The sequence below is a fragment of the Poecilia reticulata genome, chromosome 21 (genome assembly GCF_904066995.2).
Source record: "Poecilia reticulata chromosome 21, P_reticulata-male-v2, whole genome shotgun sequence".
NCBI lineage: Eukaryota > Metazoa > Chordata > Actinopteri > Cyprinodontiformes > Poeciliidae > Poecilia > Poecilia reticulata.
Window position 1 is genome coordinate 9,939,592 of NC_088850.1, and position 14,405 is coordinate 9,953,996.

Genomic DNA, 14,405 nt, shown 5'->3' on the forward strand with positions numbered 1-14,405 from the left:
TTGATTTGGTTACTCTTCTGTCAGATCCCCTACTGCCATCAGTCTCTTGAGTTCTGTTGTTAATTAATCATTATGGTCGTCTTTGCAATAGGGTCTCCAATCATGTGAAATATAAGTTCTATTATCATTATTTACTTGCTTCTCCAAGCAGATTTTTATTTTACTGTCCTTCAATAAACCAGCCATTTCCTTTTCAATGTGCTGTCATAGAAACTTCTGATTTTCTGAAAGTGTCATTTCCTCCAGATTTTCTATTCTTTACTGCATACATTACATTTGTCTTTTTTCCAGTAAGAACAGAAATATCTTCAGCATATAGCACAATGTCAAAACTTTTGTTTTACATATTCAAGGGAGTGGGTGGAAGTGTAAACCTATTTATATTCCTAATCATTATCTTCACATCGCCTACAAAACCTTAAATATATTACATATAACACACTCATTTAATAGCTAACCTATCAATATGGTATCTATGTATATTTAAATATGGCAGCAAGAACCGTATTATGTTTGAATTGTAAAAAGAAAAACTAGCAGAAACAACAAAACACCAATGATAACAATAGCAATTATTTTATATATTAAATGCAACAATAACCATTATGCTTGTCTGATGATTTGAACTGTTTTATGATTGGGCATTGCCTGAGTAAAATATTCAAACTATTCAGCAGTTTAGCTCCTCATAGTAATACAGAGAAACATTTTCTAGTAGTTCTTAATTAGCTTAATTAGCTTTTTAATGTGCACAAGTACTCCAACGGCATTACATATTTATTATATCGCTACAGTTTCTAAAATAACTTTTCTCTAAAATTTAAGGACATCCTCTCACCCATCAAACAAGTTGTTCTTTCACTTTTTTTTACTCTTCAGCCTCATCCAGGAGTTTGATTGTTTGCTAAAGAAGACTTTTGAAACATCTGTCAGCCTGATTGGTTGTTTCATCTGATTTATTTAGGCTCCAGCCAGTCTCCAGGTCAGCAGCTGCCCATTAGCCAGAGAAGGACCTTGTTCCTCTGACCTCTGATATTCTCCTAACTCGCTTATAGACACATACATGGGGCAAACATAGTTGCCTGGCAACTGTAATGTCAGGGAACATATATTGGATCCTGCAGCACGTGCATGGTAATCTAAGATAGATGATTAATCTTTGCTTATCTGCATATTTATACTTATTTTCACAGTCACCAAACCTATACACAGCTTTCTGTTGTGAGACACAATATCAAAGAGTTATTCTTGTTCTCTTATGAACTTAGATTTAACGTTTTGTGTCAGCTAAGCAAAGTTTTTGTAAATAAGACAGTAAGTCAATAAAGAGCCAATTATTTGGTCACATAGTTACAGTCATATAAAACAAAGAGACAGTCATATAAAACAAAGAGTATAAGCTCTGTTCCTTTGAACTCCTTGCCTCTGCTTTTAACCCTGCAATTAGAGCATCAGCATCCTCCCGCTGGAAGTGAAGCCCGCCCCCGCCCTTCCTGCGCTTCGACCAGCGTAAAATCCAGCGCCAGCTCGGAAATGACAGAAACTGGCAGCCAGGGACCATGCACGGAGTTCGGAGAAAATATTAACTGGAGCCTGTGATTAATTCAGTTTTATCTTTTCTTTTTTTCTCCTTCTATTTTTCTTTCTCTGTCTTATATAAAAGCCCATGGTGCGGGAGAGGGGTTTGCTTTTTGGACGGAGCGCATCCAGAGCGGAGCAGAGGCTCTCATTAAATCAGTGATTGCACCAATTCGGTTCAAGTTTTATCTGCGCGGAGTAAAAAAAAATTACTCCCCCTCGGCCAAAACGCACTGATGATGTCTATAGTGGTTCACCTGAAGACGGTGGCTCACCTTCGAGGGAAAGGTGACAGGATTGCGAAAGTTACATTCAGAGGTAGGAGCAACATTTCTGCATGTTGAACCCCGCGTGTTTAATAATATGTTGTGTCCTAGTTTAAGTTCGAGTGTGTCACGCAATGGGGCATAACAAACGAGAGGCTTTCTATCCCAGACAACTTGCTGGAACCTTTTCACATATCTTGTTTTGCAAATAATTTGCCTGATAGACGTATGCGCAGCAGTGCATCATTGCTAAATGGAAGTAAATAAGCTTCCAAAATAAAAGTTTACAAAAAAGAAAAAACAAAAACTGAAAAGAGTGTTGTATTTAGCTCCCCATGAGTTAATGTTTGGTATTTTTGCCCTGAAGGAGAGCAAATCTCTTCCCCAGACATTCGCAGCCTCTAAGTTTGCCATATAATCTAATCAACTCTGTCCAGCTTCCCTACTGCTGAACAAAACCATTCCCACAGCATGATGCTGCCCCCACTTTTCCACTCATGACTTGCGTCAAACTGCAGGTGGGACCCTTTAGGGCTTTCTGCTAACAGTGGCTTTCTAATTTACAAATTCCAAATTTGTTAATTAGGATCATCCCGAATGCAATTGGATTTTGTTTTTGGGACATTAGAGTAAAAAGGGTGAAAACATATGCACACAATCTTTTCTGAACTTCTAATTGTAAAACATTACAAAACTGCGTAATTTTCCGTCCACCTCACAGATATGTCCTGTTTTGCTTTGGTCTACCACATTAAATGCACTGCAATTAAATGCATAGAGATTTATAGCTGTAACTAAAGAACATAAGAAAATGTTCAAGGATAAAAAAGAAGCCTTTGCAAAGAGTCAAAGTGTTCTGTTGTCAGTGCAAGAAAATGATCAAATATGTTCTATAGACAATGTGAAAATATGCTAAAACATAATGTGGAACCGCAGATTGCATTACGATTATATAACAGGTTTTCTTTGTCATTATTATGTACAAAAACAGGCTCTTTCTCATTTGTCGCTTTGTACAGTACACATGTACAGCACCTCGGCTCTAGTGCATAGGAAAAGGTTAACAAAGTGTGTATTCGTTCACTCCTCAGTGTGTTACTCTGTGTCTGGGAGATAAGGAGACAGGAGTGCATCTTTCAGCACCTTGGACAGTGATCAGTGCTCCCTGACAGGTGCTTAGTGCCTCCTCAACTCTGATTTAAAAATCCCAGTGTCATCATGTTAGAGTGTGGAGGACGGTGCAAAACCCACATCCAGTTCCTGTCCTTTCGTCTGCTCTGTTCATACAGCCGTGTGTGCGCGCTGTGGAGAAAAGCATGCCTCTCGGTGTTAGGCTCTGTGCCGCAGTGATTTCGCTTGGGTACAGATATTACATGAACCGTGTCATCCTTGTCAGGAATTAGACTCTGGGCTCCTTTCTCCGTGGCACAACTGTCAGCTTAGTAGCTTCAGTTCATCTCTTTATAATTTCAAATAACGTCACCAGTGTTTTTGTGTGTGTGGAAGTTTTTAGCATCATCCAGGTTGCAAATTTCTTCATTTTTTTTCTAAATGTTTCACAAGGATAAGGTAATGTGCCATGAATATTTAGACTTTTCCATATTTTTCCACATTATGACTACAATATATTAATATATTTTAAGGGTTTTATTTTATGAACACAAAGTAGCACATGACTGTGTGTTACTTTGCATTAACTGTATGTACATCACAGTGAAGTGGTAGGAAAATGATACATGATGCCCACTGTTTTACAAATAAAGAATTGAAGAGAGTTGAACTCTGACAAACACAAATAAAACGCCTTATAAATTACATGGACAGCTTAATCTCAGTATGAATACAACTGTTACGTGAATATTTCTAAAGATTTGCTTGTGAAGAAACACCATCATGAAGACCAAGGAGGACGGTCAGCGATAAAGCTGTGGAAAACCTAAAAACACGGTTAGGTTAGGAAACAATATTCCAAACTTTGCACATCCTATGAAGCATAATTTAATCCATCATCTGAATATGAAGAAAAGGAATAGATGCAAACCTACCAAGATGTGGCCACCCACATAAACTGACACCCTGTGGAAGGAAAGTATTAACCAGAGAAGCAGAGAATGGTCTGTGGTACCTCTGGAGGAGATGCAGAAAGCTTACGTGCATGTGGGATAATCTATTGACAAGTTTTTGAAGCCATCAGACACTATACATATAGTATCCCACAAGTCAGGTAGGAGGCGTGACAAATATGTTGAAGAAGATGCATTTGGTATATATAAAAAAAAAGATGAAAAAACGATCAAAGTTTGTTCTATATTCAGTGCAGCAGAAGACAAATAATACACACCACCAATTCAACACACCATCCTGACCGTGAAGCATAATGGTGGCAGCATCATTTTTGTATGGATGCTGAGACTAAAATGAAAATATATCCCAAGTTTGTGGCTCTGTAATTATAGAATGTATATGAATACTTTTTCAAGGCTCCATTACAAAATGTTCTGACAGATGACAGCTTTAAAAGTTAGGTGTACATTATTACAACATTTGTATAAGGTGATAAAATATGAAGAACACACTTTACTGTGTGGATGTTTGCCTATTTTATTAATTATTTTTGGATTTAGTCCCTGCTTTCTCTGCTCTTGTCACTGATTTTCAAAAAGGTTAAATTGAGTAAAAATGGATATTGATGGCATAGACATGAGACAGCTGGATTAGGAACAATATTAAAAGATTTATTCTGTCCAGTCCAGTCTCCCCTAAACTAATGCTTTCAATAGATACACCAATCAGGCTTTGACTTGGCTGATTACAGCTTTGCAGTTTCTTTGAGGTCTGACTTTCCACTTTAGATTTTGATTGCTTGAAACAACATTACTGCTCCTTTCCTTTTATTTCTGTCATCAGGCTTGTGTCATTCTGTTGTGTAATTTGATTTGATCTGTTGTCTAAATAGTGTTTTTTGTTTGTTTGTTAGACTACAACATGTCCCAGATTTTAATAGATGTAGTTGTGGTTAATCAGTATCCCCTGCATTGTTTGGTATATCTTGCTTTTATTATGGTTGTGTTTTACTGCTCCTTCTCTTTGTTCAGTTAGCTTTACCCTCCTGTGTGTCTTTATGTATTTTGGTCCTTTTATTTCTTTTTTCTTCTTCTTCTTTTTCACAGGTGACCACTCATTCTTTGTTCATTTCTCATCATTTGTACCAATACATGTTCCTTCTCATCGTAGCCAGGTTACTGTCTTTTTCTTTTGCAGGGTTGTACATCAACATGATCTTTTGAGTTATTTGCACATTTTGTCTCAGTAGAGCATAACAAACAAGAATACAACTGAAAGGGATAGTATTTTTTGTTTCAGAATATGAATGGGACATGAAAAGTTTGTTAGCACACACTTTTTCCACACTCCTGGCTTTGTTTTTGTTGCTGTCACATCATATCACTTGCTTCTTCCTCATGTTGTGTTTTCAGTACTTCTCCTGTAGCTGACAGAACAGCAAGAAAGATACCTGAGGTACAGGAGCTCACTTCCAGAGCCATCCAAGCTGCATTTGCAGTGAAAAGATACAAGGCTTCTGTGTGCAACATTACCAACCAAAGCTGCTCTGTCTTGCAGTATAACTTAGATAACTCTAGTAACTCTAGTCTTGTGCACTCAGAAGAGCAGGGAGAAGCAGCTGCATACTGCCAGGTTTCTTTTTAAATGCAAGGCCAGTTACAACTATCCTGCTTTGGCATAGACTGTGATTTGTAGGTTACTACTAGTGCCTGCCTGGTGGAACAGTGGTTAACAGTCTTGCCTTGTAACATTGTGGTCCTGTTTTCGAGTCCTGGCCTGGGGTCTTTTTGCTTGGACTTTGCACGTCTTCCACATAAATCTCAGGGTGCTTCATCTTCTTAACTTGTCAAAAATATGACTTTTTGGTTAATTGGCTGTTCTAAATTACCCTTAGATGTGTGTATGTGTGAGTGTGTGTGTCTCTGAATGGACTGGCTACCTCTTCTTCTTTATTTTGAGCCATGCCTTTGTCTAAAACCTGTCAGTGGAGTTTCCTTAGTGCTTTCAGCTCTGAAAACTTCCTGTCTGGGCAGGAAAGCGTCTGTCAAGAAGAACTAGATTGTTGAGAGGGGTTCAAATGTATAAGAGCATTTGAAGTATAAAAGAAATTGCAAAGTCAAAGACAATATTTTTTTACTTAACAGTCTCGCATTCTACACTCTTATAAATAAAACATTGGACATAATCACTGCTCTGAACTCCTTAAAAAGCAATAACCTTAAACGGCTCAGCTTTGTTTATGGTGGGTGTAAAAAGCTTCCTTAAGGTCACTCTTTCATGTTTTCATAAGGTTAAGGTGTAGCCAATTTCCTGAAGGGTTTCCTTCTCTCTTTTGATGATATTCATATAGAAATATACTTTAATATTTGGAATAATTCACAGGTGGACACAAATTAACTTAATCTGAAACAGATTTCAAGTTGTGCTGCTGACTCAGTAAACTGAATATAAGCAATTATTTAACTTCTGTTGCTACTTTTCTGTCAGACATTTTTTACAGAACAACACAGGAATCACTTCCTACTTTGAAGCTGTTCTGGCTCACAGCTCACAGTTGATAGAAAGGAAAGTAAAGAAATTCAGTAAAATGGTGACAGCTGCACTGAGGACTGACTGCCTCAGCATGTAGCGCACCTGTTCTACTCACCGTGTAACGTGATGGCCAGCTGCTGCCCAGAATGACCATTTACAGCCCCAGGCCTGAAGGTTATAGGTGTTTTGCTGCTTCAGCTCACGTTAAATTAAATGAGTGGTTCATTAACAGCCGCTGGAAAACTTGATGGCAAGCTCAGGAGTTCATTCAGCCATTTGAAACAGCTGTGCTGGAGCAGGGACACACCTTAATGTTACACAATATCGGTCCCCATGGGAACAGAGTAGGAAACCTTTGGACCATTTTCAGCTCGTCTCTACATCCGGCTGCAATTTGTGAAGATTCTCCTTTTCTTTTTAGTTTGTGATGGGGATCATTGTCATCTGAGAAATTCACATAAACAAGCCAAATTCTAATTGACGAACATTTTATGTGGAGAGGCGACAAAGACTGAGCTGGTTGTCCACAATAGCAAACAAAATACGTTTGGATGAGTCAAAGTGAGGCTTTTAAATCTAAAAATACTCTACCACCAATTACAAGCATGGGGGTGGTAGAATCATGCTCGGAGTCTTTGCTGGAATAAATTGTAGAATGTGGTAGAAATATTGAAGAAGGACGACTACCTCCACAAATTAACTGCTAAAAAGCTCTAACTTAAAAACAATTGGATACATTTAAACAGTACAAAGATCTAAACATAAATAAAAACTTGTCTCAGTCTGGAAGGTTTTGACCTCTGTCCTTTTAAGAATGTTTGGACTATCCTATAAAATAGTTTAGTTTCTCAGCATGGTGGGAAGTGATATTTAATTTAAAAATCCGTATTATATATGTCCTGTATACCATGGGACTCCAAAGGTGGCACTTAATAACTTTTACTAAAAAATAATGAAGAACCAACTAATGTTTTTAATATAAACGTGATAATATGTTTAATGCCTGCAAAAATAACTTAAAATAAATACTTTTAACTTGACAAACAAGCACAAATGGAACTCATGTCTTAATTTACTGAGATAAACCTTTTGTGCATGTCTTTTTTTGTGTATTTGTGGACGCTGACCATGTAAATTTACTCAAGTTTTCTTTCTGTAGTTGAATCCACACGCTAAGCCTTTCATTGAAAACCTTTAATACATCAGGAGATTACAAAACTGCAGTGATGGGAAGTAACGAAGTACAAGTACGTCGTTACTGTACAATTTTTGTGTATCTGTACTTTACTTAAGTAGATTTAATAATGGATACTTAATACTTTTACTCCACTACATTTTACAGTAAGTATCTGTACTTTCTACTTCACTACATTTCTACAAAAGTGTCGCGTTACTCGTTACATCCAAGTTGCGTTGCTCTTTTTTTCCGTTAAAATGTGAAGTTCAGGGACTTAAGGTGGCGCCGTAAAATCCAAGCAATAACGTGACTTAGTGTCTGTTGTCACCCATCGGCTCCCCCTTTACCCGCACGCGGAGCTCCAAGACATGCGCAGTGGTTTCCTCTGAGCGTCAGTAAAATAATAGCGCTGCATAAGTCATAAGATATGGCGACATGTAAAATCAGCAGCGCTTCACTTTCACAGACGGTGGGAGTTCGTCCAATTGGAAAGGTAAGCTCCGTGGACGTGATGCTAGCAAAGCTAGCTGTCTTGACTGAAACACATGTTGCATCTGCGATGAAAAAAAGTTGTCACTCATGCGCTGAATTACTGTGTGGAGGTGTTGACTGAGGTGTTGCTCTATGGGACAACGCTGTGACCAAAGTGCAATATAGTAATATGACATTCATGGACGGATCTTGACTAAAGTCCTATAGTGCTGAAGCCTCACTGAGAGCCGTTCTTTGTTCTTGTAATGCTCTGCGTACACTGCAGTAGCTATTTTATTTCATTAAAATGTCTTTATATTTAGTTGGTGAATAAATAAAACAAAAACATAAGAACGCAGAGAATGCTCATTGCTCTTTGTTTTCGTCACCTGTCATGGTGGCAGACGTTGCAGCAGGAGGGAGGTTGAGAACAGTCACGGTGCTCCTCCTGCTTGGTTACTTGTTGCTTATTGGGCCTTGGACAGTGTTCATAGTTGAGCGTTGTTAATTGCTATGTTTAATGGTGCAATTTCTGACATTGGCAATATGGGCAACCGCCCAGGACGTTATTTTTTTAGGGATGGCAGGAGAGCTCTGTGTATTGTGGCACAGAGATGAAAGCAAAACAGAATAAGGAAGAGTTTGAATTGTCACTGGTTAAATTTATTTCAGCTCTAAGTATTTAATATCTAGGTGTTTTATTGGAAAGTAAATCTTTCAGATCAACTTGAGAAGCAATTTTGATAGGTGCACTTAATTTGTCATGTAGCATGGGGTGCTGGTTTTGATTTGGTCTTGGGTTCAGTGGTCCAGACTACAACTCTGCTACGTGGCTCCTTGGTTCCATGTCCTCCTCTGCCAGTTGGATTTATTTCAAAATAAATGTGTGGCAAAAAAAAAAGTGAAGTTCATGCTATGTTAGGACAGGAGACAAGATGTTTCCATCCCTGAAATTATGATGCCTAGAATCACATATCTAAGTCTAAACTATGTTACAGAGTAAACTCAATAAAAACATGCTTTATCTGTGGCCTTGTTCATTAAAATGGCACATTACTGCTGTATTAAAATTAAATACGATTGGTTCACTTAATGATATTAGTGATTAGGCAATGCATTCAGCAAGTACTTTTACTTTTAATACTTAAGTATTTTTAAAAGCCAGTACTTTTTTACTTTTACTTAAGTAAAATGTTAATGTGGTACTTTGACTTTTACTTGAGTACATTTTTGTCTGTGTATTTGTACTTTTACTTAAGTAAATTTTTTGAGTACTTTCTCCACCACTGCAAAACTGTAATCAACGCAAAGAAGACTTAATTATAAACTGTCTTCTTGCACCCATGAATGGTTCCTCATTTTTTTGAAGAGCAGATGTAATCAATGAACTGAGGTCGCCTTAAACGAAGAGGCGTCAAAAATTAATTGATTTCCTGACAAATCTTTAATGAACTCTCTGTTATCTGTTGCTCTGAGTTTTTTTTTAAAAGAATAGTGCTCCTGTACTGGTTGCTCATTGGTTGATGCCGTAGCCTGCAGAGCTTTTATTTAAGTGTGTAATATTCTGTGAAATCATTAATGAGAAAATATAGAAAAGTGCCTGGAGATATTTGAAAACTTTAAGCTTTGCTCTCGTCTTGCACTTATCAAGTCTTGTCTTAACATTCACCAAACAGAACAGGGTTTTTTTTTTTTAATTTTTAAATATTTTTCGGTACAGACTATTTTTTTATTTCTCATATGCTTGTATGGACATTTGGTTCATATTAGAGGCACTTATTTTGAATCCAAACCACTTTCAGTCTGATGTAATAAAATAGAACATAAACTAAAGGCAAACAAAAAAAAACAATAGCACATCTCAACCTTTTTCTTTTCTTCCTTGCTTGATTTCTTTCTCACTTCATAAAATAAAACATGTGCTTCTCATTCTAGGAAGGTTTTCTCTTTATTTATGTTCACTCAACTTTGTGAGTCTTTATATCTCCCTCTTTGGGCAATGCCAGCAAATTGAAGCGCTACGTGGAAAGTTTTCTTTAGCTTAGTTTGAAGCACCTTACATAAGAAACACATTATCTATTTTTTTCTCATTGGGTAAAATCACTCCTGTGAGAGGCCACTGTTATCAATAATGTAGGAGGCGTGTTGTCTCTTCTCCCACTTTGACTCTGAAGCGCTATTTATTTTGTTAAAAACTGCTTCAAAGGGACATGGGCTTTCATGAGTTGGTGCAGAATCTCAGAGAGATGCGACAGAGATGGGGAAAAATGAAAAGCGGCTTGTTTTGATGAAATGTGAAAGTTAAAACAGGTTTAGTATGTTTTCAGCTGTGCCCTTTTCTGCTGTGCGTTTTTATTTGCTCCTAAGCTCAGACAACGGCGTGTTTGCTTCGTAGATGAATGAAAAGATTTTGTCGAGCTTAGTCGCAATATTATCAGAGCTAGGCAGAACCCAGGATTTCTATTCAGATTTATTATTAAAGCTAAAAGAGCAGGGCGCTTTATTAATATTTGTGTGTGTGCTTAAGTTTTTGTATGACTGTCCACATGTTCTCACATTGAGCCTGACCTATTCAAAGCAAATAAACTCAACAAAGCAGAGTGGGACAAAGCAGCCAGGTGAACAGGAGCTGCAGCAGACATGAGGGAGGCGTGTGGCTGTGCAGTAGGCCGATAAACACGTCAGCAACAGAAAGCTGGACCATTAAAAGACACGAAATGTGACTTTTTTATTTTTATATTCTTTAAAATTTGTGCCTTTCTCTTGGTTGAAGAGTTAATCAGGAAATTTGCTGTCTCATCATTCACATCTTTTGCATCTTTCCTAGCTTTTCTTGTAATTTTATGAATTGCTTTGTTGGTTTAATCAAATACGTATTATAGAAGGCAATGGGACTATTTTACAATTTCACACATTTCTCAGTAACTTGGCTCATCTGTCAAAAGGACTAGGCTTAAATTCAGCCAACTCTGATTGATTTGAATGAACTGATTTACACAATTGACCAATAATGCGTCTGTCATTGTTTCACATAAAAAAAAGCCAAAAACTATGGAAGGGATGTGTTGCAGATAAAGACTCAATTTTCAACTGCAGACCCTCATAGTTTTCTTGATTTATTATTTTCATTTTGAGGCATGTCCAAGAAAACAAGGCATCTATGTCAAGTCGTATTTATGCCCAAAATAAAACAGGAACAATCTGTACCTGCAGTAAAATACTAACATATTTGAAGGCTTTTTAGTTAGCACTATCTGTGACAGAAGGTGTGAAGGCCACTGTGTCTGTGTGTGTATGTTGCAACCTAATCACGCAGCGTGCACAAAGTACACTCAGATCATTTTCTCAAAGAGAAATAATGAAAAATATTTTTGTATGAACTCGCTAATATTGCCCTTGTATGTCTGTATGTTTTGCAGCAGTTGTTCAGATAGAACAATGTATTTTGGTGCTAAAATGAGATGCAGTCAATGCATCCTGTAATAACAGCCTTCTTAAATTCACAGAAAATAGCAGCACCGCTCATACAGTCCCATATTTGAACACATTTGTAGAAACAACCGACTTGAGGAATTCATGTATTAAATGTGTCTGATTTGGAAGTGATTTAAGGACTATTATGACTAAATTATAGTAAGCAAAGAAGAGAAACACTTTTTTTAAGCAACCTAAACAAATTCAGTTATATAGCTCCTCTATTTTTACCTTCTTTAAAGATCACAGTATATATCAGAATTTGCTTGGGGCGCTTAACAAGCTGCAAAAAATAGGTTTTGCTAACAAAACTCATATATAATAATTACCTGAACTGTCTGAAAGGCTGTTCTCTGGGGTCACAATTATAGATTTGAATCGAGCCAAAGAAGAAGATGAGGCTAATTGTCCCTCTGCTGAAAACAAACAAAAAGCAACTGTGAACAAAAACTCAGAAAGTCTTTTGACGGCAGCAGCAGTGTTATCCATCCAAGCCATGCATCTAGATTGTCTTGTGTATGGAAAACTCTGACTGCTGTTTTCTGTGAAAACCTTCCCAGGCTGTGAGTCTGCCCACTCAATCTCAGCTATCATGATGCCATTAAGTCAACTGCCTTTTAATCTCTGGATCCTCTCCATCTTTCAGGTCTGCCCCTCTACAGCCGCGTAGCAGAGAACTGTGGGGAGGAGGCTCACTTTAATGAGGTTGGTATCTATGTTTCACTCTGCAGTTATCAGAAAAAAAATCATGCTGGTTTCACGCATTGAAAGTTTTCTTAATGAGCTGAGGTAGAATGTCAATAATTGGCAGAAACAATAGAGGCTGAGGGATTACATTTATTTAACGGGCAAAGCACATTGAATGTGAGTATTGTAACAGAACAACATAGATTCTCTGAATCCGAGGAGTTGATAGAAGAGTTTGATCCAAACAAAACTTCTGCTATCAAATATAAATATCTGGTGCTTTAATATATTGTTCTTTTAATTAAAAAAACTGGAGTCAATGGTTGCATGTTTGAGGCATTAATCTCTGGACTAACATCTGCTTCATGTGAATAGGAAACACTGACCAACCACAGGCTGGACTGTGAGAACTTAATTAGCTTATCTGGTGTTTCCAAAGGCTATAATTGAATTTTGAGAGTAAAGTGATAAAGTGATTCACCTTTTTTTTTTTCAACCACACAACTAGGAACAGTTTGTAACTTTACCTAAAGTTTTTTTTTTTTAAAGAAAAATAAAATCTTTTAGAAGAATTTAGCAAATAAATTGGTTATATATATATATATATATATATATATATATATATATATATATATATATATATATATATATATATATATATAAAACCAATACAAATGAAAACTTGAAAAGTGTGGCATGCATATGTATTCAGCCCTCTTTAGTCAATACCCCTAAAAACTTAGCAATTTTTCCACAAAAAGTCACTTAAATAAAAGTCTTTGCTTTATAATCTGCTTGTATTTTAATCACTGTGTGAATACAGTTTTTCTATTAGGTTTTTAGAGATTTGTTAGAGAACTTTAGTGAACAAAATATATTTTGAGGAATCAAGGAACACACCAGACACTCTATTAACTAAAATCCCAGTGAAATACATTGAAGTTTGCAGCTTTGAAGTGACAAAATTCAGAAAAGTCAAAGGATTATGAATGCTTTGCAAATCACAGTGCGTATACACACTTCCATACACTTTACAAAGCCATTTTGTTTAAACCGTGTGAGAATCTCACCAAGACACCAATATTTACTGACAGAGTTGTCAGTAAATATTTCAAGCATTTTTACTTCCGTATGGTTTATTAAGGAATTATCTACAAAAGTTATGACTTGCAAACGGCTAATTTATTTAAATGTTTTCAAATCCTTCTAATGTGTGCTTATTGCCAGCCAGGGTCTTAGATTCTCACTCTGCTCTAAATAAGGTTTTTCATTCCCTCCTACAGCTGTGAAAAAAGCAAGAGGGTTTAAGTACTGCTTCTGCCAGACATGGAAGCTGAATATTTAAGCAAAGGTTGGAGGATTTGAGCTGCAGTAAATGAGAATATTCTCGACAACAGCACACGTCTCTGTATTCCTTTGAGTCCTTCTGGTTATGGTCGGCCTGTCTTTATTTACCATGGCTGCTCTGAGATTATGGGAAATATTCCCAAATCGCATTCCTACAAACTCCTCAAACTGAACAAAAACAAGTATTATGATGAACTGAAACATGAAGGTGTAACATATGGGAAAAAAAGGAAGAAGGTGGGAAAAACAAGAAAAAGATGAAAACTGAGGATCAAGACAGAAGTGTTGCTTAAAAATTTGCAAGAGCTGGAGAGACAGAGCAGAGCTATACGGAATTAACTCAAAAGAATAAAATGCAGAAAACAAAAAGGAAAGTGCTGCAAACAAAACCTTCTCAGAGGATATGAGTGCTGTTTTTGCAAAGAAAACCTTTTTTTTTTTTTCTTTGATCAGCTAACAAGCAGAGTGCTACTTCCTTTACTGATAACGAGCTTTCTTATTTTGCTTTTAATCAGGAAGTTTCCACTCACTCAAATTCACCATGGAGCTCATAGGGTTGTACAGTCCCACCAGCGATGGTGTTGCTTTTGCAAAATATATTTTCAATATATTTTATTTATATTTTAAAACTGCAACGTGTACAACAACGACTGGGTCTCATTTTAAGCTCCTCTGAGGTCTGGACTGATTCTCAGTCCTGTAGGTCATTGACATCTCTCAGCATCAACGCAGCGTCCAGTTCCCTCTTGGAGTAATTTGTTCTTCCTGCACTTTGAAGGATTGTGCAATAAGTGCTTGCAAGTGCGCAG

At 37.0% G+C, this 14,405-nt stretch overlaps 1 protein-coding gene across 9 annotated transcripts in view; it reads left to right on the top strand.

Moving 5' to 3' along the window:
* The first annotated feature begins 1,489 nt into the window (after positions 1-1,489).
* otofa (otoferlin a) overlaps positions 1,490-14,405 on the top strand; it is a 73,137-nt gene continuing 60,221 nt past the window's right edge. For 8 of the 9 annotated variants that reach the window (XM_008397637.3, XM_081602222.1, XM_008397650.3 and 5 more), the window contains exons 1-2: positions 1,491-1,896; positions 12,209-12,267. In XM_008397637.3, the coding sequence (XP_008395859.2) occupies positions 1,815-1,896; positions 12,209-12,267 (141 nt within the window). In that variant the 5' untranslated portion in view covers positions 1,491-1,814. Of the gene's footprint in view, positions 1,897-12,208; positions 12,268-14,405 lie in introns of all 9 variants that reach the window. The other variant, XM_081602223.1, reaches the window with a different exon arrangement.